The sequence below is a fragment of the Schistocerca serialis genome, chromosome 4 (assembly GCF_023864345.2).
Source record: "Schistocerca serialis cubense isolate TAMUIC-IGC-003099 chromosome 4, iqSchSeri2.2, whole genome shotgun sequence".
NCBI lineage: Eukaryota > Metazoa > Arthropoda > Insecta > Orthoptera > Acrididae > Schistocerca > Schistocerca serialis.
Window position 1 is genome coordinate 648594887 of NC_064641.1, and position 26264 is coordinate 648621150.

At 38.9% G+C, this 26264-nt stretch overlaps 1 protein-coding gene and 2 non-coding genes across 3 annotated transcripts in view; 1 reads left to right on the forward strand and 2 right to left on the reverse strand.

Annotated features, from left to right (window-relative positions):
• Positions 1–26264, reverse strand: part of LOC126475510 (E3 ubiquitin-protein transferase MAEA) — a 51744-nt gene that overhangs the window by 14431 nt on the left and 11049 nt on the right. The window contains exons 3-4 of the mRNA XM_050103426.1: positions 18759–18981; positions 12914–13097 (exon numbers count right to left, since the gene is read on the reverse strand). Coding sequence (XP_049959383.1) covers positions 12914–13097; positions 18759–18981 — 407 coding nt within the window. The remainder of the gene's footprint in view (positions 1–12913; positions 13098–18758; positions 18982–26264) is intronic.
• Positions 19848–19921, reverse strand: Trnat-ugu (transfer RNA threonine (anticodon UGU)). The gene has a single exon. It is a non-coding gene; the product is annotated as a tRNA-Thr (tRNA).
• Trnat-ugu (transfer RNA threonine (anticodon UGU)) lies at positions 20148–20221 on the forward strand. Its single transcript has one exon. It is a non-coding gene; the product is annotated as a tRNA-Thr (tRNA).

Below are 26264 nucleotides of genomic sequence, written 5' to 3' on the forward strand. Positions count from 1 at the left end.
GAAGAATTCCAATTAATTACTCCAATATTTGATCACCTTGGATCTGTGGAGAGTCTAGACCAAATCAGAGGGAGATATCACTGGCCAGATCTCTACTGATCCATTAGACACCATGTGAGCCACTGTAGGGAATGCGACTGACAAACGCATGTGCCACGTTTACCTCCGGGTTATCTGGTACTAGTCCCATCTGAAGAAGTGTCATTCCACTAAACTGGAATTGACTTCTTGGGGAGGTTCCTGAAGTTCACCAATGGGAATTGATGGAAGAGTCTGCACTGACTAATTAACCAGCTTTGCTGCCACCAAAGCTGTGCCTACTGCTGAAACTTCTGAAATTACAAAGTTCCTCATAGACAAATCATTTTCAAGCACGGAACACCCTGTGTGATCTCTAATCAAGGAAAAATTTTGCACTTGAGACTAGTATCAGAGCTGATTTCATGTTAAATAGTGCACAGGGTGACAACTGCGTACCAACCTCACAGTACTCTTCAATAAGACATTGGCATGTATGGTTTTAATATGTGTTGATATCAAACAGAATGATTGGGATATAATACTAACTGTCATGACATTTACATGCAACACAGCCAGACAAAACTATACAAGCTTCACCCTGTTCTTTTGGTTCCATGGTTCTGAAGCCAAAACAGCAATAGAAACATTGTTCCCGTTCCAACTGGATGATACTCTGCATGACTACATAAACACCCCATGACCATGATTGAAGAAGCAATAGAGCTGGCTTGCATATCGGTACTGGATGCCCAGGAGAAGGAACAAGAGCACTACAATGTCAAACATGGAGTAACAAGCGGCCTACAAGTCTTCGTTCGAATGCTTACGACTCTGCAAAAAAACAGGACAATCAAAAAAGTTACTACAGCACTACTTTTGGCTGTATCATATCCTCTGTCACTTGTCAAATGCCACATATGAAGTTGAGAATTATAACCCTTCCTCAAGAGAGAAACATTGCAGAGACACTGTCCATGTCCACCATATGAAGGCCTACTACAGTCTGGGGGCACAGATTGTTGATGGGAGGTCCAAGGCAACTGAAGAACCACTTGACAATCTACGAGGGTAGATGGGAGGGGTTACTTTCAATGAACATCATAGTGAAGAGGATGTAAAAACATGACCAGAATGCAAGGATCCAATGCCATCATACTGAGGACCATTGACAAGATCTAGATCCAGGGTGCTGCAGTTAGCTCCAATGCTGCAAGCTATGGCACATTTAGTATAACATATTGGTTAGCATCGCTGGTTGGCAAGGTGCGGACCACCAGTTTGAACCCGATCCCCATCAGTGACATGTTATTCTGTATTTAGCATTTCTAGAATATTACTGAATATCTTATGTTTGTATATTACAGAATATTTGATGTATGTTTAAGTACCAGCACTATGGAACATCCAATGACTGTATAAATAAACTGACACTCTGTCCAGCATTTAAGTTCTTTTCTGGCTGTATGTTGGTGTCACTGAAAATGTTCTTTCAGTTCTAAGTGTGATGCTTCACTGACAACCCCACCTTCAGATTTGAACTCTCTTGTGGTTCTGACATGACAATATTGTCTGCAAGTCATTAATATATAATTTGACAGCAGGGGACCCAACACACTTACTTTGGGCACACTGAAGTTACTTCTACATCTGTCGACAACTACACATCCAAGAAAACATGCTATGTTCTCCCTAATGCGAAATCCTCAATACAGTCACAAATTATGCTTCATATGGGCCCGCCCAGTTAGCCGTGCAATCTAACGCACGGCTTTCCGGACTGGGAAAGCATGCCTGGTCCCCGGCACGAACCCGCCCGGTGGACTTGTGTTGAGGTCCAGTGAGCCGGCCAGTCTGTGGATGGTTTTTGGCGGTTTTCCATCTGCTTCAGTGAATGCGAGTTGGTTCTCCTTATTCTGCCTCAGCTACACTATGTCGACGACTGCTGTGCAAACAAGTTCTCCACGTACACAACCATTATTCTACCATGTGAACACAGGGGTTACACTCGTCTGCTGCGAGACATTCCCTTGGGGGGTGGGGGGGGTGGGCCATCAGGGGCCGAACCGCACAATAACCCTGAAAGAGTGGTTCAGTGTGGTGCAGCGGAAAAGTGAAGTGGACTGCGGTAGTTGTGGGATTGTAGCCCACTGCAGCTGCGGCGGGGCGGGGCCTCTCTGTCATCTCCAGGCTCCCGGTTCACATACAATACAATGCTTAATATGCCACACAATCCTACTTTTGATACCAGTCAAACGCTTTTCCAAAGTCAGGAAATACTGCATCTACCAGATGGGCTTGATCCATGCTTTCATGTCATGCAAGGAAAGCACAAGTTCGGTTTCACATGATCGATGTCCCCAGGATTCATGCTGGATGGCGCAGCGGGGATCATTTTCTTTCTAAATACCTAATTACATTTTAGTTCAGAACATGTACCAAGATTCTACAACAAATGGATGTCAAGGGTATTCAACAGTAGTTTGGTGGATCACTTCTGTTACTATCCTTGTGGAGTGGTGTGACCTATGCTTTCTTCCAAACACTGGGCACAGTTCTTTGCTAAAAGGCTCTACAGTATATTATGGTTAAAAGAAGAGCTATCAAGTGCAAATCTGGTGTACAATCTGATACGGATTCTGTTGGGCCTGGAAGCTATTTCAGCTGTTTCTCAACACTACTGACAATAATATCTATATCACTAATCTCTGTACTGCTGCAATAATTAAATGGTGCAATAATCCTGGGCTTTCTTTGTAAATGGACATTTGAAAACAAAAGTCATCATTTCTGCTTTTGCTGCGCTACTCTCAATTCCCATATCCATCTCATCCACGGGACACTAACTTTGGTGTCACTAACAGCCTTTACATTTGAGCAAAATTACTTTGGGCTCTGTGAGGGATCTTTCAATAACATTTTGATACAGCAGTGCTTCATGCATTGCCATTTTGGAAGCGAAACATATTTCATTCAACATCCCTTGATTTATCTGCAGCTACATCTACATATATATACACCAAAAGCCACTGTGAGTCCTTTCCTTTGTTATTTCAGTTGCAAATGGAACGAGCGAAAAATGGTTGCCATATGAGCCCTAATTTCTCTGATGTCCTCATGTGAAATATATGTTGGTGGCAGTAGTATTGTGCCTGTTCTCTAAATTTTCTCAATAGCATTTCCCGAAAAGAACAATCCTCCCTCCACAGATTCCCAACAGTTCAGGAACCATCTCTGCAATAACTGTGTGTTGATCAAACATATTGGATACAAACCCAGTAACATGCCTCTGAATTGCTTCGATGTCTTTCTTTAATCAGACCTGATTGGGATCCCAAATACTTTAAGAGTATTCAAGAATGGGTCATTCTACTGTTCTCTGAGGTGGTCTCCTGTATAGATAAGATCCACTTTTCTGAAACTCTCCCAATGAACTGAAGCTGACCATTCACATCTGCTAGTACCATCCTTATACACTCGTTCCACTTCACATCACTTTGCAAAATTATGTCCAGATGCTTAACCAATGTGACTGTCAAGCAGCGCACCTCTAATACTGTATTCAAACATTACAAGATTGTTTTTCATACTCATCTGCATTAACATAATGGCATTCATAATACCAAATTGAAATTCTGTCTAAGACATCCTGTAAGCTTCTACAGTCACTCAATAAAAGTACTTGCCCATATACTACAGTACGATCAGTGAACAGAGAGAGATTTCTGCTCACCCTGTCCGTCATATGGTTTATGTATGTAAGGAACAAGAGCACTCTTACCACACTTCCTTGGTGCACTCCTGGCCATATCCTTGTCTCTGGTGAACAATCACCACTGAGGACAACACTCTAGGTTCTGTAATTAAAAGGTCTTCAAACTACTCACATAACTGGGAACATATTCCTTGCTTGGACCTTTGTTAACAGTCTGTAGTGGAGCACTGTGTCAGACAGCCCTATGTTTTGCTTTGGTTTGCACCTATTACACTGCAGTCTGTTTCTTTACAATTAAACTTTCAGCAACATTAAGGAAATGATCTGTTTTTTGTGTTGATGTTATGTCACAATTAAAAGATGTACAGAAAATGAAAACTTCCCATTCTTGGAGGGAATCTTCAGTGCTACTTGACTCAAAAACCATCATATTACGCTCAACAGATTTCATAAACAACTAGAATCTTAATCTGGGAGTCCAGTTCAGATTAGCTTAATAAAAATGATACATAATGTAATACTTCACAATTAAGAATTTTAAAATACATTGCAAGCCATTAATTGAAATCCCAACACCACAAAGGATAGCAAATAATGAAATTTCAATTATTACGCATGTACTGTATAGTCAGTAGGATACATAATTAAATTTGTAGATAACTTGGGAAGGTACAGCATGAAAAATTCAGTATGCAGTGTTGCCACCTCTGACAGTAAAAATGGTTCTAACCCACCTGGGCACCAAATCGAACTGAGATGGTATGACACATACTGGCACATGATTGCATGGCATTTGAACACTACGCCACAGTTCATTAATTGTAGTGGCTGGTGAGTGGTGGCATGCCTGCCTAGTTGCACCTCATGATTAGATGTTTTCAATGGGTGAGACATCTATAAAAAGTGCTGGCCAGGACAGTATCTGAATCACTCTGTTTCGTATGCTCTATGTACCTCCCCTGTTGCCATACCTACAGAAACTGCAACAATGGTTCCCGTGCTGATAGTCCATGACCCGAAGAGCTGCAAATTTAGGTATCCAAGCATGTACATACTACACTTGCTCACAAATTGACATTTGTTGCATGCAGTCTTCATGGTGCTGCAATTTTACTGGTCAGCAGTGTGTAATACGTAGAGAAAGCTTAATAAAGTCAAATTAAAAATGGTGTATGCATAAAAAGTTCACAGTTTCAAAACCAACAGCACATAAATTAATAAGTAATACTCATCTACATGGTGGCACAGATAAAAGTAGACCACATATGTATAAACAAAATGCAGTGAAATTACAGGAATGAAGATCTGAAATGGACTTCCATTTATTTACAATGAAAAATACATCTATAGAAGACATTGAAACTGAGTGTTCCGACATAACGATAAGAGCCGGCACAAAGATGAAGAATGCAAGAGCAGAGAAGGCTGTAAGCCAATAGTTCACCGACTAGGACCGCACCATGACATGAGCGGCCTCTAGCCGAAGAGAATATAAGCGCTGTTCCTGCCAGCCTCGGCTGGACAGTAGTAGACCGGTGCTAGCAGAGCAGACCCAGACAAGAAAAGCCGTCATCCTAACTTTTATACTGAGAATGTGCCTTAAATCAATTGCTTGCATGGACATTCTATATAGAGAAGGACACTGACTGTTTGCATGTTGCCCATCGCTTGCAACACCACTCTAAACCGAAGTTACGTTTTGTCAATCCACTTTATTGTAATAAAAACCGTTAATGTGATTTGCTTGAATTGTTGTATCTCTATCCGAGAAAGAAGCATCCTTTAGGCATCCTATAAGAGACGAGTGGGCAGGACCCAACGGCGAGTCCCTGCAACATCAATACGCAGCTGTGCATGTCTAAGCATATTCAGAAACACCTAGCATAAAGTTCAGATATCATGGGCAGCAACTTCACAACTGATGATGTCTTTCAGTTTTTGTATTGTGTGTGGATTTGTTTCATAGGCCTTGCTCTTCAAGCAACCCCCACAGGAAAAAAATCGCATGTTAGATCCGGCGATCACGATAGCCATAAATGGTTTCTGACAGTTCATTCCTCACTGACAACATCATGGACTTGTTCCAGGGAAACCTTACTGGACAAAACAGTACTAGCTTTCATATTCAGTGTGCTTAGCACAAAATGTATCAAAAATTTCCATATATGCAAGCATGTTGAGGGTAAAATCAAAAAAATATTGGTCCATATATATATATATATATATATATATATATATATATATATAAAATGGAGAGGTTGCTGACACACAATGTTAGGGTTCTTCATTGCCCAGTATCTCATGTTCTGTGAACTCACATGCCCAGAAAGATGAAACAATACTTCATCACTCATGATGTAATGGAAAGGGTTTAACAAACTATCACTGATGTTATTCAAAAGCCATCTGCAGTAATCAACACATTTCTGACCATCAACCTCTCACAATTGTTGCACAACCAACACACAATATGCCTTCAAATCAAGACTTTTCAATATCCCGTGGCAATTCCTCCTGCTTACATGTGCCTGTTGGGTCAATTCACATGTAGACTTCTTTGGGCTCTGAATAGTTCTTCAGTGAATGTCTGCTGCAATAACTTCTGGTGTGCAAATTGAAGGAATTCTTTGTCATTTTACATTTTGCACAGATCTGTAGGTGCACCAATTTTTATACAGACTCTGTATTGCTCTCTTTGCTGAGAGTCCTCTATCCAGATACTTGAACCCAAGAATTTTGCGAGTTTGCTTAATTCAACCTGTTTTTACATATGCTTCCACAATTTAAATTCTTTCTTCTATCGAGAAAGTCATTTTGCAGACTGCTAAGATAAACATCTAAGTACACTGATGAAATGAACAAATGCTAACAGAACAATGCTAAAAATCAATAACTGCAAAAAATTGTCCACTATTGTAGCTGTTTACTCTACCACAGAAGTCAAAATACTGCATTCGCACTCAAAGCGGAGGCAGGCTACTTTTAACTGAATCAATTTGTATTATTCCAATAAACATAAAAATACGGCTATGAAACATTTTTATACAAAAGAAGTTTAATAAATGCAGGTAATCACTGACAAGGAAGGGTCCTTGCGGTTGGAATGACTTTTTGAAATCATCTGCAGGGTGTATATGGGGACAAGGAAAAAAATTCCCAGATTTCTCCCGGATATCCCACTTAAAAAATATGCTTCTTCCCGGGCGAAAATACACTTTTTCTGTGCTAAGTGACAGTAGGTTTTCTGTAGATTTTCCGTCGGAACTGTAGAACTTATCAATCCTTTGAATGGTTAACGCTTTATACAATCGCGTAAAAATTCCCGGAAAAAAAAAAAAAAAAAGACGGGGCAAAGACGTTTTGGAGTGATTTTTAATTTAAAAAAAGGAGAGAAGTTTTGGAAAGACCTTTGATTTGCAGCAGCGTATACGCTGCATATTTTCAGATTACGAAAGTATAAATTCGAATTGCACCAAACACAGTGCGTTAGTTTCCGGAGAGTTGAAACCAAGGTTGAGATGTCCTTTTGTAAGCGAGTCATATTTCAAGCCACGAGATCTCCCCAGCCGAAGACAGCAGCTATTCAGAGCGTAGAACACGTGTTATAGTCAGCCAATAGCAAGATCACTGGTTACATAGCGCGAACACACAAGAGGAAAAGTTAACGGTTTACATTAATGTACACAGTACCCTATATCTACAAGAAAAGCCAAGCTTTCACATAAAATATTGGTCTCTAAGATAATGAAATGAAATGTCGTGTGGCTAGGGCCTCCCGGCGGGTAGACCATTCGCCTTCGGCGACCTGCCAGTCGATGGGGATCAGCTACCAGGACCGGACTAACACGCTACAATAGAAGCTAAGCTTTCACATGTAATATTGATCTTATTTTGGGTGTGTTATACTTTAAGAACATCACACAAATGTGCCAGTAAATTTAAAATTATGACATAAATGTCTCGCGGCTCGAAGTTCTTGTAAGTGGCTGGTCCTCAAACTGTTCAGTTTCGAACGCTCTGTGATTTAGATATCCATCCCACTTTCTCACACGTAACACAATTCATCTTGCATAAAAAGAAATTTACTTTGAAAGTAACGCTTTTCTAACCACCATTCGCAATACTATCCGGAGACTGTTAGAAATAGGTTTGATTTACCAATTGCCAGAGAGTGCTAGAAAACAGGCATTATTTTGTGTGTGCAACTGCAGTGGTGTAGGAAGCCCGTATGTTCGTGTGTGTAAAGCACTAAGAGAGCTTACATTGCACCATAAAAGAAACAGGGCATCAGAGGATACTCCAAAGAGCATCGAAATTTCGTAAACCATACTAAAATGCATAATTCGGCTTGAAGTGCAAATTGGCTTTTTCCAGATTCACTATGAAGTAGGTCCCATCTAATATTAAGCTTTTCAGTGTGGTTTTTGGGATGTAAATTTTCTTGGAGTACCAGTACTCTACGATCTCATTTTTGGTTCTTTATTATGACATAATGCTATATATGCACTTGAAATTGCACTTGAAATTCAGTGAACAATTGGAACTAGCCAATACTGTAGAATGAAACACTGTTTCAAATAAAGTGACTGCCCCAGTGGAAAGATTAATAAAGCCAAATTCCTTATCAAACTTGCAAAAGTAACTTCGCTGTTTTGCAAGGCGATTCATGCTTGACTGTAACTAACTTGGAAATGAAATAAAATCAGAAAACTTAAATTAATAATATACTTTTGCCCTCCGTAATTATGTGAATATTTTAGTTCACTTGATAGCTCCCGGCCACATAAATCCGTTTTGTTTTCATTAGACGTGGGAGCTGTACACGAAGAGAAGCAGCGGAATCCCTTTACGTAAACACGGGTCATGTAGAGGTTAACCCCCTCCCCACTAAAACTCAGACAACTCTGTGCAAACGTGAATCTGGCAGCTAGGGCGCGTGAGAAAAATTTTTCTCGTTTGCATCTGGCTGCTTGCTGCTACTACCGATACAGCTAACAGCCAAACTTCAAGTAGCGGGCGAAGGTACTGCTTATACGCGAGTCAAATGCGCATGCGCAACAGACAGCTGGCAATTGGTCAAACGAACCTAATGTGAACAGTTGTGACGTCACGCTCATAGCAAGCAGCAAGTTTCTAAGCAGTTTATTGTTACGAAGAATTACAGTCTGCGCCCTACGGCCTTTTGCAGGCGCTTGTGCGTGCACGGTTTTTTGTTGTTGTAAATTGTACATTTCCTTTGCTACTAAAGTTTTATTTTTTCCCCCCTCGTTTATATTTTATTGCTGCAGTATCATTCTCCAGTAGCGGGATACAATAACATTCTTTGCTAGAGAATCAATTCTGCAGTCAAAATTATAAAACAATGAAAAATTGCCGGAATTCCGAAAAATTCCCGGGTTTTTCCTGGTTTTCTCCTGGATGAAAAAATTTCCGGATTTTTCCCGGGTCATATACACCCTGATCTATATGGTGATGCAGGTTAACATCCCAGCTATCACATCCTGCAGTCATTCACTCTGGTGGGCCCTCGTTTGTGAAAAAACGACAACAAAAGAAATTGAGATTTCACCTGATGCTCTACAGCTTTAGAAGAGGAATGTTATACAGACCGGTCGTATAGCATATGGCGAAATGTTGTGTGCTTAAATCTTATTGGCTGCTTTGAAATTTTTTTAAAAATCGTTATTGAAATGTCTTTGATCATTATTTCATTAGATTAATTCATTTAAATGTATTTTTTATTTCTATTCCTCTGTCACATCATCTCAATCACTGTATTAACTTTTTCATTTGCTATCATTTTTTCTTCCTGTCTTTTTCCAATTGTGATCTTCATGCATGCGAATTTAATTATTTATATTTAAACATCTGAAAATGCCAGTCTATTAGTTAAAACAAAAGGTAAAATAAGTCTATTTATACTGTGTGTGCAATGGTGTCAAAAAAGTCTTTTTTTGTTAAAAGATGTACATTTCTTTGGATGGTAATTGTCAAACAAACATTTAAAACATAGGCCTAAATTCTTATTGCACTCTGGAAAAATTAACGCAGTTGAAGGTTTAAACAAAAGAAGATATAAGTAAAATTAAATTCAAGCAAAATGACAGAGAGAAATAAATTGAATGCAATAACGAAAATATAGGATAAGAAAACTGAAGAAATTAAATTGAAGATAACATACAAAAATAATTAAAATTGCATGAACAGGGAAAAAAGAATGATGGAAGAAAAATGAGAGTACATGAAAAAGTTAATACAGTGATTAAAATGATGTGACAAAGAAATATAAATAAAAAATTACAATGAAACCAATCAATTGAACAAAAATAATGATCAAAGTCATTTTAATAAAGATTTAAAATTAAAAAAAAAAAAAAAAAAAAAAAAAAAAAATATATATATATCAAAGCAACTGACAAGATTTGAACCCACAACTTTTCACTTGTGAGGACTGCATTTTAACCATTACATGACACCCTTTTTCTACAGCTGTAGAGCATCACCCAAAACTCCATTTTTTTAAAAACTGCTTACTAACAAACGAGGACACATCAAGATGCATGGCTGCAGGGTGTCATACTTGAGATCTTGACCTATACTGCCATATAAATGATTTCAGCAATTTGAATACACCCCTAGAGACCTCTCCTTGTAAGAATCTTCCTTGTATATTATGCAGGTTCAAGAAATTACCATTCTTTTTGTAAGCTATGAATCATTACTGCCTGCCTATCTCTGTGGACATTCTGTTATACAGAACTGTATCTTACCTAGACATGTGCATTACCAGTTTTCCATAAAGTTACTACGAAGTTTGATGTGAGCTGCGCAAAAAGTGGGGCAGTGCTTGGACCCACAAAGGGAGTGTGGGGATGGAGGGGGAGACATCTTTTACATGTACCTTGACACATTTTGAGTGAAAACAAAATTTGAAGCGAAAATGGTTCGCACTTGCCATTTAAACTGTAACTGAGCAACATTGACAGATAGGCTTTTCTATAGGATTATTTCCACTGGCAGAGCATGCAATAACTGAAAATTTCCAAAGAAATGTAAACAATTTCACATTTTACTCTTAGTAACCACTTCCATTTAAACTATGAAGCTTGTAATGATAATGCATCCACAAATATCATAATCACCACTAAGATCACCTCCACCATCATTTCAGTTCTAGCAGTTGAAAAAAGTAAATAAAATACCTTCTCTGTTTCCTGTCATTCACCTTTCCTGCTTGAGACTTCACTTTGACAACTAATATTATATTTTAAGTATTTCTCTTACTTACATTCTCCAATAATTGTTGATTCTTACAGCATGCCCAACTATTACATCATTGCTCCTTTTTTTCTGTCTAGTTGAACAAACTTTTATATTTCTACTTGGACAGTAAGATTATCAGCTTTCCCACTGGAGATCCTGAAGAAAGAACACCTGGGTCCCTCACTGAATACAAGTGTGTGTGTGTGCAGGACAATAGTTTTATATCAGACTGAAATATTATTAAATATTCTGATGCACTGTGGTGCTGTCTGATCCTGATATGCCTCCTTTCCAAAAACCTGACACAAATGGGTGGTATTTATTTGATTCTGGGCTGGCAGTTCAGGAGAGGTACGAGCAATCACCAGAGGAAATTTCATAGTTGTAAATATTTTACTAGATGTGTGTTCAGTGGCACTATGTTTCAATAATTTTAGGAGTGGCCCCCAAATCTACTGATGTACCCACTGATCTCATTAGTGAGATTATAAGGTAGTTGAGTTTTCACAGCTTCTCACCTTACTGCTATAGAAAGAAGCAGCTGGCATCACAATTCACATTTAGCTGTATTTCACTGGAATTGAAAATGCTGTGCAATATTTTATTTGTGGGCTGCAGTTTTCTGTCACTGCTGGTCTGTCAACCTATTGTGTATGGGTCAAATGATCAAATGACCTATTCAATACATTTTTACCCACCACTGCATGAAATGCAGGACTGTTTCAGGATTTTAAGCCTTAAATTGTCCTCAGTTATGTTTAGGAGCAACCTTGTATTGGCAGGCAACTGCAAGACACACATGATGTGTTTATCTAAAAATGTGACCAATTATCCTCAACATCAGCTCAGGGTTTGGGTGTGTCTGTGGTTCCTGTGTCTGAGGCTCTGAAGTTTGAAAGCAGTCTGGAATGGAAAGTTCGTCTTATCTTTTGTAATTTCAGCTTTTCCAGACACACCTGGTATACATGTAAATAAACTTATATAACGAGCAGATGTGTAAGAGGATCAGGTGCGAATGCAGCAGAAGGAAGAGAAGGATGAGGACAAAGACGGAACTCGAGTCATATTCAGGTGGGCTAATGGAGTTTGCTTTAAAAATCAAAGATAAAACAAATTTAACCAAGTTTGTATCCCAACTTGTGCGGTTTAATTTTTTTAAACTTATGAGAAGTTTTTAAATCTCTGAGTCAGATATTATTCGTGATGCATATGAGAATCATTTAGTTCTTGTAGTACAAGTGTCCCCTCCCTCTTCCTTAACAACAGTGAGATATTCATATACTACTAACAAATTACAATAACCAATCAACAAAAAATCAATTCTTGAAAATATAATGCAACTGGATAACTAAAAAATCTACTCAGCAAGGGGTGGCAGCAGGAGAGACACATAAAAAGTATTACAGTTTGCAAGCTTTCAGAGCCCTTGTCTCCTCCTCCTGGTAGAAGGGTTGAAGGGGAACAAAGACGGGGCGAAAGAAAAGGACTGTCGAGGTTTAGGAAAAGTCACCCAAAAACACAGTCAGGCGAGACTTACTGGATGGGATGAGAAGGTTCGTCCCGTCTAATAAGTCTCTCTTGGCCCAGGGTCTAAGGCGATTTTCCAAACTCTACTCCTTTTTCTAAAGCTCCTTTTCCTTCCCCCCTCTTCCTTCCCCTTCTGCCACACTGCCACAAGAATGAACAAAGGGCTCTGAAAGCTTGCAAACTATTACCTTTTGTATGTGTGACCTTCTGGGCTGCTTGTAAGTAGATTTTTTATCTACCCAATCATATTATATTTTCAAAAATTACAGTACTGAGCACTTAGTAACAGGTACCGAACAGAGTTTGGGGAAGAATATTACAGGCTCCAAGTGGGACATTAGAATCTTCTAGCCTTATGTATATACTGTGTTCCAAGATTTGCAGACATACTTAACAGCATCCATACGTCTATCATTCCGAACGAGCTCCACAAATTCTTGAATACGTAAATTAAACTCCATTGTAGATTTCAATTTACGGAGTTTGGAACGATTGTCATGGCACCAAGCAAGACATTTTCCAGTTTCACGGCGCGCAAGTGATCTTTCAACTTCACGGGATACCAAAAACACATCTGGAAAAGACCATTATACTGTAAGACTTTGAACAAGGCACTGTTATGAAAAGTTACAGATCAACTAATTAATTTAGATAATTATGCATGTCAGTTTCCAACAGATACACAAGGGGGAAAAAAGATCAAATTATAGAAATCAACAAAGACTGATAAATGCAAAGAATATTTACAGATATCTACAGTCTGACGACAAAGAGCAAATGTACTAGATGAATATTCTCATAAAGGAAACACCATCAGATTTCACCCACAAATGTGTTTTTCATTAAAGTGTGATGAATGTTGAGCCCTAAAAGCCCATCTTCAATAACTTATCATTCTTATTTGTCAATAGTGCATAGTAGTAACCACTTGTCCTATTAAATACATATTACTCTGATGAACAAACTTAACTAAATTAAAACTTTAGTCAAATCAATTTTAGCAGTTGTACTAAAAGTCTTTGAACTAAATTTAAACAAGAGGCATGCACCAATGGAAAGAAACAAAGGGCAACTTAAAAGTTTTGTGCTGCTCTATGTGGTGCACTCTGATGATAAAATTGGTAGCCCACAGTTGAGGAAAGGCAGATAGGCAGGCCTCACTCCCCACCTGGCACGCATTTTAATTTGGAACAAATGCCCATTACTGTGAATTGGTACAATCTGTTAGAGGCTAAAAATGTATCATCTGAAGAAGAAAATACAATAGCATTTTGGACAATGTAATGTTATTAAATGAGTAGGCCTGAAGACAAAAGAAAGTATCTCACCAGACAATGACATCCTTGAGCCAAGGGCTACTGTAGTTGCAGAAAGAACTGCTCATTTGTTCAGTACACAGGGTCAGTGATACCAGACAACAGATGCATCTTAGGACTACAAGATTTAAGATTGAATGATAACTTATGAAGCAAAACTGAACTTTCATGTTAAACATGCTAGTACTGCCAAAGAAAATCTGAAAACTGATTCATAATATTCAAAAACTAGTTACTCTGTTAAGGCAATTGATTTCCACATGCAACAATGTCTGCCTACATCCCACTTGTCTGTATGAATCGCATATCTCATTCTACAAATGACAGCTGTGGACATTTAACTTCTGTGTACATAATGTAATCTGATAATGATGCAACAATGTTTATGCTGTTCAGGGAAAGTAGATGGAAAGGGTGGGGTGGGCGGGGGGATGCAGATGACAGTATTTAATGTCTTAGGCAGTATATTACAGCCTTGGTTCCTGATGTCACCTTATTGTGTATTCAAATTCCTCCTTTTTCCTTCTCTTTGGTTAGCTTTTGGATGTACTTAACACAGTCGGGAAGATTCAATGTTGTGGAACGTAAGTATCTAGTATCTGGTCATACGTATTTGCCCTGTGACCTTGATTTTGGATTAATTGAGAAAAAGAAAAGACAGATATCTTTCATTTATGTTCCAACCAATCAATGGAATTCATTTAAAAAGAATAAAGAAACATTTCAATGCTGTAAAAATGACATGTGACACATTATTATTGTAAAACCTCTTCTTGATAAGATACAAAGATGAACATTATGTGAATCTGAGCAGAATATTTTTTTTAAATAAGATTACATGCTTGAAAATTATAAAAGATCACCCTTTTAAGTTTTTCTTTAAATATACTTATGGTATAATTGAGAATTTTTATGCTGCGGATGCTGGAAAAATGCAAATACCAGGTGACATCTCCTCTCAAATATGACGGCTCATGACTTATAAAACCTGCCGAGCTAAAGGATTTACAGCACTTACTAAATGACCCCCCACCAATACACCATGAGTATTATAGGAACCTAAAGCCTGACGCATTCTCTGAGAATATTAATGACTATGCATTGTTCGATGACACTGATTATTGTTAGCAATGGTGTGTGTGTGTGTGTGTGTGTGTGTGTGTGTGTGTGTGTGTTTGTTTTCAGAATAAATTCATTTAAAATACATTAAGCCAGGAATGTAACATTAAGACTAAAAAAACACTTTTGACTATGGTTAATAGTGATCTGTGGTTGTTTGATAATGCACAGAACAAATCCTCACACAATACTGTTGTTCTTTGTCAATTGTTATTTTTCTTGTTATGCTGCAATATAAAGGATATGGCACATATGAAACATTAACTGGTCCATTCGGTATGTATTTCAGTTAAAAAATAAGAATAAAATAGTTTGATACATTTTTTTCCAGCCTCATTTACAAAACCCTCTTTTTCTCCATTTCTAAATACTGTGGGTTGAACCATTTTTCTGCACGTCTTCAATTTTTCCTCAAAAATACATAGAGCATGTGGATAGTGTTCAAAGTCTGTGTTAATACCACAATCTTTCAATGAAGGCAATTTTAGTAAATTAACTGCATTTCCATTGTCTAACTGATTCTCTCAAAGTGACAGTTCCATTTCGAAAGCCGTATATGATTGATGAAACGTTTTTGTCGGCTGATTGTTATCCTGAAGTGAAATGTTCAACTCATTCAAATAGCTGGTTCTATCAGCAGGGAACACTAGGTCACTTTTCCACGAAGGCTTTATTAGTTCAGGTATAAACACGTTACTCATTTTCATAAAATATCTATCTCACCCATAACACAGGTCAGCTTTGAAATTCTAGATTCTAACTTTCTAATGTTTGTGTCATTTTTACAAAATGTTTCATTGACTTTGTTAATACTCTTGTGCATCAAGATGTATTGTGGCTTTTCAAACATTTGCAAGTGCCATGAACATCAAACAGTATTGTCAATTGTAAACTTTATAAAAAGCACAAACTTTTGATGACAGTATTCTTGTTCAAAACCAATCCCTCGCTAATTTCTTTATACATTTATGTGAAAAATGGTATACTTTTGTGAATTTGCATACATTTGCAGAAGTACATTTTCAAGAACTGTTTTAAGTTATAAGTGTTTTGTAAAACCTATTTTGTAGTAAATTAGTGTGTTTGATTTAAAGTTACTGTAAATAACACATCATGTTACACTTGTTTTCCTCTTTTAACACGAGTCTATATTTTCTGCATTTATTGTAAATTATCACTACTGTTGTATTTGTTAGTGACCACAATATGAAAAATTTTTTAGAGAAACAGTAAACTGTGTGCTCAGTTTTTCTGTTGTAGTAGATACCTCTGTTTGGCTGTTAATCATTTCAGTTCTAAAAGGTTCCTGTCAATACTTTTAAGTAGATCAAACCCATTAATTAAAAAATAATCACACAAACTTAGTTTAAAGTTTACTGTTCTGTAAAATATTACACCAGGTCAAAGCAGCCCCGCTGTGTATGCTGTTCTCTGGCATGGGATGATTTAGTTGCTGTTCATAAGCAGCTCGAAACCATCCCTACTACTGTCAGGCAATTGGAAGCTGCTGCAAATGGGAGTGTTGGGAGGGCACTGGAAGGGCAAGAGACACCAAAGTTACCTGAAGTACTGCTTAGGTAGCTCAGATGGTAGAACATTTGCCCACGAAAGGCAAAGTTCCCGAGTTCGAGTCTTGGTCCAGCATACAGTTTTAATCTGCCAGGAAGTTTCATATCAGCGCACACTCCGCTGCAGAGTGAAAATCTCATTCTTGAAATATCTCATTCAGGACTATTCTCTCCTTTGGACACTGTCTCTTCTGCAAGAAATACAGGATCTATCACTACTCGTCCACTTGACTGTGAGTGGTGTGTCAATGGCAGGCCTAGGTGTCCTTCTACAGTAGAGTACCAAATCAGGTAGAACTCAGGATGTTACTCCCATCACCCCATCCAACAGGCCCAAGGTGCCGTCTTCCACTGAAACTGAAACTAAGCCAGTGAGACTCACTTCACCTGGTGGCAACTGTGCTGAGTACCATGCAAGGGGAGGCAAACACAAAAGGATAACGGGTCTGTTAATCCTTGGTAGTTCAAACATCCAGCGAATAATGCTGCCCCATAGGAAAATGGCAGTAAGGGATCAGAGGGACACCTTGTGCACTCAGTGTGTACACTGCTCAGCTAGAAAATTATGACCAACAATCATACTAATGATATAAAGCTGTCCAGGTGATAGCAGCATTACCTAATGAGGAATGACTGCTAATCGGCATACACACCGTGCGCGTAGTATCAGTGAGCTTACTGTCAGTGTGACGAATGGGGAAGGCGTGTGACTGAGGGCAGATTATGATGGTCCAGAGGCTGGCACAAGAATTTTGGAAACTACACAACTTGTCAGATATTGTATGAATGCTGTGATGAGTGTGGCAAAACCAAGGTGAAACCACATCCAGATATCATGGGGTTGAGTGGCCAGCCCTCATTACAGATGGTGGACATTTTAGGCTGGGCAGACTGGTGAAACAGGACACGCGGCAAACTGCTGTGGAACTAACATCAGACTTTAATGCTGGGCAAAGTATAAGTGTATCTGAGAAAACAGTGCACTGAACACTCCTGACAATGGGCTCTGCTGCCGACGACCCACGCATATGCCAACGTTAGCACCATGACATTATCAATTATGACTGAAATGGGCAGGTGACCATCAGCACTGGACATTGCGTTGATACACTGCAGAGTGTTGCATGGTCTGGTGAGAACTTGGATCCTCCTCCATCAAGCCAATAGGAGAGCGCGAATGAGTAGTCGTCCATAGGAATTGCTCCTTGACACTTTTATTGCGCGACGGATACAAGGTGGAGGCAGTTCCATTTTGCTTTGGGAGACATTCCTATAAGCATCCATGCATCCAGTGGGGTACTATGAGAGCCAAGGAGTATCGTGCACTGGTTGCAGACCACATACTCCCCTTCATGATGATCATTTTTGAACAAGATAATGCATCATGTCACAAGGTCAGGAGTGTGACGGAGTGCTCTGAGGAACACATTGGCAAGTTCCAATTGATTTGCTGGCCCCTCAATTCACCAGATCTGAACTCGATTAAACACATCTGGAATGTGACAATGTGGCATCAGAGATCATCGGCCCCCTCTCAAGAATTTATGTAAATTAAGTGACTTGTATGTGTAGATGCAGTGCCAACTCCCTCCAGCGACCTACCACGGCCTCATTGCTTCCACGTCACTACGCGTCATTACTGTTAACCGTGCCAAAGGTGGACATACCGGCTATTAAGTAGGTGGTTGTAATGTTCTGGCTGATCAGTGTATGCCTAGGAGCCTCACTCAACATGTTGAAGAGGGTATTCCGGCAGCCACTGAGAGAACACAGTGTAACCAACTGCACATGTTGGGATAAACAATGTATGTCGTCTGTGCTCCAAGGTCATACCTAGATAATCACAAAATGAATACGGACAATGGGAAGAATATGACTTGACTCCAGTAACATTACACACATTTCTCTTAATGAATTTACATAAACTTATGTTAACAAATCCCCACAAGAATAAGTGCTGCTTTAGAACACTGTATTGGGCAATTCTTTGAACACACAATCATATTGTTAAAAAAGAAACTAGTAATGCAGTACTGACTTAAAAAAAAAGGCCTTGTGCATTTCATACTTTGTCAAACTGTTTTGAACACTGATCAGGAAATATCACATGATCCATTTATATTTGGCAAACACAGCAAATCTTCAAACCATATGAATTTTGTTTCCAGCAAATTAACATAACATCTACAAAATTAGACAAATAGTTAGTCTGATTACATATTTAATAGTTACCAATGTTTGTAAGATCTCTCAAATCTGATCTGTGAGCAAGACGTGTTGCAGCACCATAGTATCCTTTGCGCAAGAAATATTCTACAAGCATTCTGTCCAAACGACGCCTGCGCCACAGATTAACAGCACTTGGATTGTTGGATCCAGCATGCTCTCGCAAATGCTCCAACCGCCGTTTACACACACATGCAGCTTCCAATTCCTCTGATATGCTCTCTTCAGCCTATTGTGAGGAAAAAATACGATACATAAAAGAATTGAAAATGTCTCCACTATTACAGTGGAGGTGGTATTTGTTTAGGGAGGGAGGGTGTGAGATGGGGGAGTGGAGATATAGAAATTTATTCACATAATTCGTTCATTGCCATATGATACATTTTAAATGATGATACTTCATGATACTATCAACATTAGGCAGCCAACTTTGTTTCCTGTAAACTACGGCAGCCAAATAAATTCTAATTACATGTTTAGCGCTTGTTATTAAAAATATTTGAGTAACTGGCCACTCAGTGTAACAATAAATACTGCACTCATTCAAATTGGGCTGGAATTCTGAAAACATAAAATTTACGAACAGGTTTAGGGTCTATAGTCACTGCTTACAATTGATGGTAGGGTGCCTTAAAAGATAAGGTCACTTGCCTACATATAAAATAAAACATGTTAAAAACTGGAACACTACATATACAAACCACTGACATCACCATTTTGTTTTCAATCCCTTACAATCATTGTGCCACTGACTTACGTCGTCTCTCAATAATGTACTATCTGTTTGATGGAGTAATCTATGATAACCTACATCGTCATCTTTGAAGGTTATTCAGCTGTCCTATTAGCTAGCTCATAATTCCCTCATGTATCATGTTACCAACCAGAATGTTACCTCTTTTTGCTGTTTCCACAAGAGGAAAAATGTTTTATGAATCAGGACAGTATGTATACGAAGACAGTAACTTGTTCTTGAAAGAACAGTTACTGTTGATGACCGTGCAGCTTTTCCCTGGAATAAATGATGACTAACTGACAACCTCAGCTGCCGACAGGTGTTGTTGATATACCTCGATGTGGACAGCTGAAAATGTGTGCCCCGACCGGGACTCGAACCCGGGATCTCCTGCTTACATGGCAGATGCTCTATCCATCTGAGCCACCGAGGACACAGATGAATAGTGCGACTGCAGGGACTTATCCCTTGCAGGCTTCCCGTGAGACTCACATTCCCAACTGTCCACAATTCTACATATGTATTGTACTTTATACACATTGTGGATGGGCAAATGTACAGCAGTACAATACATATGTAGAATTGTGGACAGTTGGGAATGTGAGTCTCACGAGAAGCGTGCAAGGGATAAGTCCCTGCAGTTGCGCTATTCATCTGTGTCCTCGGTGGCTCAGATGGATAGAGCATCTGCCATGTAAGCAGGAGATCCCGGGTTCGAGTCCCGGTCGGGGCACACATTTTCAGCTGTCCACATCGAGGTATATCAACAACACCTGTCGGCAACTGAGGCTGTCAGTTAGTCATCAGCACAGTATGTCTTTCTTAAAGGGGAGGCATTATTAGAAGCAAAGTTAACATACATTGAACATCTCTTTTTCACAATACACTGATGAACCAAAACATTATGACCCCAGCTAATTGTGAAATTGAATGCTGCCTGGTGATGTTGCTTACACATGATTCAGTAACGGAAGTATGTAAGTGGCACAGAGATGAATGGGGAATCATTCTAGTGACAATACAGATTGGAAGTGGGGACATCCACTAACATAAGCAACTTTGACAAAGGGCAGATATTTGTCGTCTGATTTCTGAGAAAGAGCAACTTAGAAAGGGAGAAGCTTGTTAGATATGTGTGTGCTACTGTCTTCAGCATCTATGGGAAGTGGCAGAAGAACAGTGAAACAGCAATAAGGTGTTTGATGTCCACTGCCTCATTGCAGGTTGATGCGGTCAGGGGCTTGTCCGCTATGTAGAGCAGGCAGCAATCTGTGACAGATCTTATGATAGCATACAATTCTGGTTTTAGAGCGCACTGCTGAAGGTGCACTGTTGAGTGCGGAGTGTCACAGCATATGACTCCTGCATGTTCCCACATTGGCACAATGACAATGTTAATCATGATTATAACAGGTATGAGACCACTGAGATTGGCCCACGCATCAATGGAAATGTATAACTTTGTAAGATTAATCATGTTCTTGTTACACTGGGTCTATGGCAGTGTCTGGATACACTTTCAATCAGGGAACAGCTGCTCAAAATATGCACTGCACCACTGATAGGCCTGTAAGGCAGTATTATTCTCTGGGAGACTCACCTGGACTTCCATGGAACCTTGGCTAGTAACTGTAGTTGTCGACTATGTGAACATTATTATCCCTTCATGCTTAACAATTGTCTATATCACAAGGGCAGAATTGTGTTACAGTGGTTTGAGGAGCGTGATAACAATCTCACAATGATATCCAGCCCGTAATTTATAGGAATTTCACTGAATATATCAGGTAGTGGTAATGGGTGGAACAGGTAACAACCTGGACAGGGATAGACCATACAACATAGGTGGTGACCTGAATAATACCAACGTGAGCATGATGGAATTGTTCCAGCAGCATGATTGGCCTCATCTTGCCAGCGCTATAAGGCGTGTCGATGCAGAGCTGAAGATGGTGCTGATGAGTGGTGGCTGGCTGCACTTTAGGGTGGTGCATGTGGGTATTATTGAGAGACAGGGATACACTAAGGCATGTCTGCACTGCAACAGGTTTGGGAAAGGGAGTTTGGTGGAGCTCATTACTGAGAGTATGGTGGGCCGGTGTGGGGCCACACATGGTCAAATACCTGATGTCACAGGTACAAGAACTAGGCCTTTTTTCAGGATAAAGCATGACAACAGGCTCCCCTCTATTGAAAGTATCTCAACTAGCTTAGCGACTTCAGCATCGCATACACTGGAAACAGAATTCTCGGAATTATTGACTAGTCATAAAAATACAGTGTCTATTATAAATAATGTACATCAGCTTGAAGCTGAAATACAACCTTTGATCAGTACACTAGTGTGCATTACAAAGCACTGGTGTAAAGATGAACTGCAACATATAGCGTTATCATCGTGTGAATGTGCAAGTTGCTACTGTACGTCTACCTTCAGGATGGCGATCATGTAACCATATCAGTATTGGCACTTAGTTTAAAGCTGGGAGAAGATATGACATCAATTAGTGTAGATAAACATTTTGAATTGTTAGCCACTGACATAAGAAAGCTAGTTGCTCATAAAAAGCTAATCATTCTTTCAACAATTTAACTGAAGTCACTGCAGTACTGAACAAGGTCTCTGACCCCCAAACTAGCATTATAGTATGTGAAGACATGAATATTAACACAGGTGTTGAGTGTGAAATTAGTAATAACTTCCTACACATTCTGAGTACTTTTGACATGGCACAAATTGTAAACACTGCTACAATGGTTTCAGAAAGATCAGCCTCAACTTTAGACCTTTACTTACAGTTACTGACAGGGAAAATTGTAAAGTACTTTTAAGAGAGCTTGGCATTTCAGATCATTAATGTCATAGAATAAAGGTAAAGCTGGGATCAGTGAAACCTGCAAAACTGCAGGCCTACAAAGGATTTTATCAGATCACAAGATACATCCTTTTTTTTTTTTTTTTTTTTTTTTTTTTAGGGCATTGGCACAAACCTAGGATAAAATATATATGGAAAGCAATGTAGCTAAGTTCTCTAAATTTTGTGCATTGTTTAATTTTTGAGGTGACATTTTTGAAGGTAGGCATTTCTACTGCCACAGCTAAGGATAATAGATGGATAACTGCAGTAATTAGAAAGTCCTCCCAGACTCTCAAATTTTTCAGTTCTTTGAAAAATTGCGGCACTAATCCACAGTTCCCTGAGTACTATCACAGGTATAAAAAAACATGCATGGGAAGGTATGTTTGTGGAAAAAAGGCATTCAATAATGGATCATCATATAATGCAAACAATAAAAGCACAATGGTGTGTGTTGTTGTAAAACAAGAAACAAGTACAACAACATACAAATCAAAGATGGGATAGGATAATAGGAAGTACTCAGGAATTGGCAAATTTTGTAAATGATTATTTCTCTGGTATTGCAGAGAAGCTGCAGCAAAACCTTCCTAAAACACATGTAGTGCTCACAATGACTTACATAGCAAGCAAAAGGATGTTATTTCCCTCAACAGAGCTTGAAGTTAGGAATACAGTAGAACAATTAAAAAGTAACAACTCAGCAGGCATACATGAGGTTCCTGTCTGTTCCGAAGAAATGTATAGAAAGCATAGAGCCTCATAAACAAACATAATAAATGAATCCTTTAGTTGAGGTGTTTTCCCAGAGTACCTAAAGCATGCACAACTAGTGCTCTTACTAAAGAAAGCTAATGCAGAGAGCACTCAAAACTACAGGCCATTCTCAAAAATAATGGAAGCAATCATGAAAGAGAGAGAGACTGATAAGTTACGTGAAGAAATACAGCCTCTTTAAAGAAGCACAGTTTGGTTTCAGAAGTGAAAGAAATACAATATCAGTCATTTCAGAGTTCACAAAAGTGGTACTTGAAGCTCCTGATAGAGATGATTGTGTTACAGCCATTTTCTTTGGTTTGTCCAGGGCTTTTGTCAGTGTTGACCATAAAATACTATTGAGCAATCTTGAAACATTGGCTATAGGAGGAACAGTATTACTTGGAAAACAAAGTGCACACAGTGCAGATTTTTCACACATCTGCTGATGATAAATTGCTATTAAGATAATTGTCTGACAAGAAATATATATAGACATAGATTTCTATCAGGGTACTGTACTGGGTACAATTCTGTTCTTAATATATACTTTCCACACACTGTAAGACCTGGAGAAAATGTTCTCTTTGTCGATGACAGCAACATCACAGTGACTGATACGACATCCAAATTCCTTTTAGGGAAAGCAAATGAACCCTCAAGGATGTTAACAATTGGGAAATAACACTGAACTCAAAGAAACTAATAGCATGGACTTCAGCATACAGAGAGGAAGCAACTCTGCCACTTTAAGCATTGATGATAAGATTGTGTACAAGACACAAAGTTTTTAAGGATGAACATTGATTTTCAGCACTTTACTGGGAATCAAAGGCAAAAAAAAACAAAACATATACTGTTTTAACACTTAAAGTGCTGATCTTACACGTAGCTGCCATTACATGTGGGCTGGCTAAAATACTGTATGGTTTTTTGGAAGTTAGAACTCGTGTGTACAAATATGTAGTTCCTAACAGAAACACACAACATACAATAATCAAGTAAAATTTAACATTCATGGTGGAGTACAGTATAATGCAAATAGAAACTTGGAGAGATACATAGTCCAACATTATCCTCTGGGGAATCATATGCTCAGACTGATTTCCTGATTTACCAGCAGGAAAATCCTTAATAACAAACAATCTGCAAAAATAATATCATACATGTGTACAGACCCCATCATCAAATATTTAGTTCTCATCATCTGCAGACTCATCAAAGACTTTGTAAATCATTTGCTCCAGACATTTCTCCTCTTCACTGTACATTTTGAACACAAAATCACCACAAAACATACAAAACAGAGAAAACTTGAACACCAGCTAACGCCTACGGAACAAGAGAGGTAACAAAACTTTCAAAAATGATAAATTTTTCCAGTGATACCATTACTACCACCTAGAAAAAACTATGAAGCCTGGAGACCTGGCAGACGTTTGTGGGAGTCATAAATATACGTTTGACGCCACAGTAAATCATCGTAACTGGTGTGACGTAAAATTATGCCCGTCACACTTTCCCATTTCACGCAAATGGCGTAATATTATGTCAGCTGCACGCTAAGTATTAAACTTCAGAAAAGGGCCGTAAGAGAACTAACTGTAAGTAGTAGTCGGGTTCATTGTAAAGAGATATTTAAAAAATTGGGCAACCTTACTGCACCATGTGAGTACATATATGAATCTGTGGTGCACATCAGCGAAAATATTAATAAATACTGCACTAATAGTTCTATATTGGTCTGGTAAACCAACATACAACCAGGAGAGTGGCATGCTGACCACATGCCCCTCCGTATCCACATCCAATGACACCTGTGGGCCAAGGATGACACAGCTGCCAGTTGGTACCATTAGGCTTTTATGGCCTGTTTGGGCAGAATTTTTTTTCCTTACACAATCATGGAACAAGAGCCAGTTTGGAGTTACATTTACCAGCAAAAACAAACAAAATAAACACAAAACAGCATTTTACTTCAAGGGATAAAAGTTTGTAATAATTACTGAAGGAAGTAAAAAAGATTACTAAAACATATTTGTTTCGAAAAGCAGCTAAAGCAGTCTTCACAAGCAATGCATATTATACAATTACAGGATGCATAATGCATGATAAACAGTTGGCTAATTTTTTCAGGTGGACAGCAACACAGTTGCATATGGAGTGCGGAAATGAGTCAGTGGGTGTCCTCAGTACCTGGGCAGTGAAGAAGTGAACTACATTTTGTATTGCAAGTTATATGAAATAATAGGTGTGTTAAATGAAAAAACATATTAATTACATAATTACCAAACGAGGCAGTGCATCCATTAGGACACTGGCCCCATATTAGGGAGGATGGAGCTAATCTGTTCACTTATCCTGGATCACTAATGCAAATGCTGGTATGGTTGCTTAATCAGGACCATGACATATGTTCTATCTCCGTAAGCTATCTGTCCTATCCTCTTAAAGCATGTTATGTATTCTGTGTGTTATACTTTGGCCCATTGATTGGCACTGCATTACCTTGACAAATCCTATACCATTGTGAGATGATCCTTGGATGAATAAATAAATAAAATAGAAATTAAATGATGGGTGCAGACGTCTGGTGTCACATGCCTGTGGAAACTGACAAAGGACTCGTAGAATCCATGCCCCACAGAGTAGCTGGTGTATTGAGTTCCAGTGGACCAGCAAGCTATTAAGTGGGGGGTCATAATATTTTGGCACGTGACATCTGTAGCTCTATGGTACTGTTCAGAGGTGACAGGCAGTTGACATTTATGAAACTGCTACAAAATGCAAAAACACTTGCTGATTATCAGCACCCAGTGTCAAGACTCGCAAAGGATCCCAAGGTACTAGTAAACATAATGTAATTTGCATAAACAGGCATAAAAATAAAGTTACACATATTGAAAATTTAATATCTTTTGACCTGGTCACTGGAATTAGCCACCACCATCAAGTATCTAGGCACAACCGTCTGCCGTATTTTAACGGGGAATGATAATATAAATTTAGTTACAGGGAAAGCAAATGCCAGACACAGATAGATTGGAAGGATTCTTATGAAGTGTAATTCATACTATACAGCATTTACGGTCTGTTGTGAACAAAGTGTCTTGTCAGCAGCAGAAGGTCGAGGATATAGTCATTACATAGTAAAAATGTTTT